This window comes from Octodon degus, unplaced genomic scaffold (genome assembly GCF_000260255.1).
Source record: "Octodon degus isolate 3935 unplaced genomic scaffold, OctDeg1.0 scaffold00064, whole genome shotgun sequence".
In the NCBI taxonomy this organism is placed as follows: domain Eukaryota; kingdom Metazoa; phylum Chordata; class Mammalia; order Rodentia; family Octodontidae; genus Octodon; species Octodon degus.
The window spans coordinates 7,454,291-7,455,631 of NW_004524640.1; the positions used below are offsets into that span (position 1 = coordinate 7,454,291).

General features: G+C 40.1%; 1 protein-coding gene across 1 annotated transcript in view; it reads left to right on the forward strand.

The window, feature by feature from the left end:
• Nucleotides 1-1,341, forward strand: part of LOC105742645 (apolipoprotein L6-like) — an 18,414-nt gene that overhangs the window by 12,797 nt on the left and 4,276 nt on the right. The window contains exon 2 of the mRNA XM_012515441.1: nucleotides 906-991. Coding sequence (XP_012370895.1) covers nucleotides 906-991 — 86 coding nt within the window. The remainder of the gene's footprint in view (nucleotides 1-905; nucleotides 992-1,341) is intronic.

Below are 1,341 nucleotides of genomic sequence, written 5' to 3' on the forward strand. Positions count from 1 at the left end.
TTTTTTTTTTTTTTCCTGAACCCAATAAAACAAATCTAGATTTATTTTTCTTTAAACAATTGCCAAGAGTGGAATCTCTCACAAATAGAAGGCACAACATTTTTGCTCTAGTTGTTATTTGGATGAGAGGTTAGTCTTTTTTTTTTTTTCTTATTTATTTTGTTTAACAAATACAAATGAAAAAATTCTAGCTCAAAAAAAAATCTAACAGTTCAAGAAAAGCCTATCAATTGCATTCTAGACATTCAAACTTATCTTACAATTTAAATTTCAATAGTAAAAACAATAGCTTTTAGAACTGCTTTGTGATCAATATCAAAAGAAAAGTTCTATTAACACAGTTTATTTGCTTTTCAACTATATCAGTGAGAAGAGTTTTTCAAATTTCCCATGCGACCATTTTTCAACATCAGAAGAATCATGACTTGCAAAGAAACACTTTGGATTTTTCCTGCCTCCAAAATGTTTATCAAAGCCTGTACTTCTTCCAGGCTTTCGATACACATAAAAAATAAATAAATATTCCAATGACTGAAACATACCAAATGTCAGTAATAAGAGACACATTCCTTTGGGGAAATGTCTGTTTACAAAAATAAAATCCAGTCTATATGTGCCAAGTAAGCAAGGAAATTCAGTTTTTTTTTTCCTTTAAAAATGTGTTACTCTCTCATGCCATCGCCCAGCCCACCTGGGGGGCCTCCAGGTCCCCGCTGGCAATTGTCTCCACGATCCCCTTCCCTGGCAGTATGGGTCTTCTTCTCTTCCACATTCACAAGGACTTCACCTCTGAACATGACGGGCCTGTTGCTAAGGACCTTCTGCACAGGCTCAGCATCCCACAATTGTGTAGCTTCCCACCACTGTTTATGCGCAGCTCCACCACATTCCCATAATTTTGAAAGGGAACAAACCAGTACCTCTGTACAGAAATAAACCTGAAAGACCCGATGCAAGGTGGTCTGCAGGCTGACGTCTGCATGGCGCTCAAGTAAGCTGCTTCAAGAGCGAAGATTCCACTCCATTTCATCTTCTTCTTCTTCCTTTTTTTTTTTTTTTTGTATTTAGGACAAGGTCTACAGGGTGTACAGGGTCTCACTGCTAGACCGGATTTATAGTGATCCTCTTGTTTACAGCTTCCCAAGTTCTGGGATTACAGGTGTGTGCCACCACACCCAGTCTGTATCTGCATCTCAGCATACCCCGGGGGCAGGGCTGGCACGGCAGGCCGGGGGGATAGAACTCCTGGCCCCTGCCTCTGCCTAAGAAGGCACTTTAATCTGCTGAGCTATTGGTCTCAAACTCTCAATGATCCTCTTGCCTCAGCCTTCTCAATGCTGG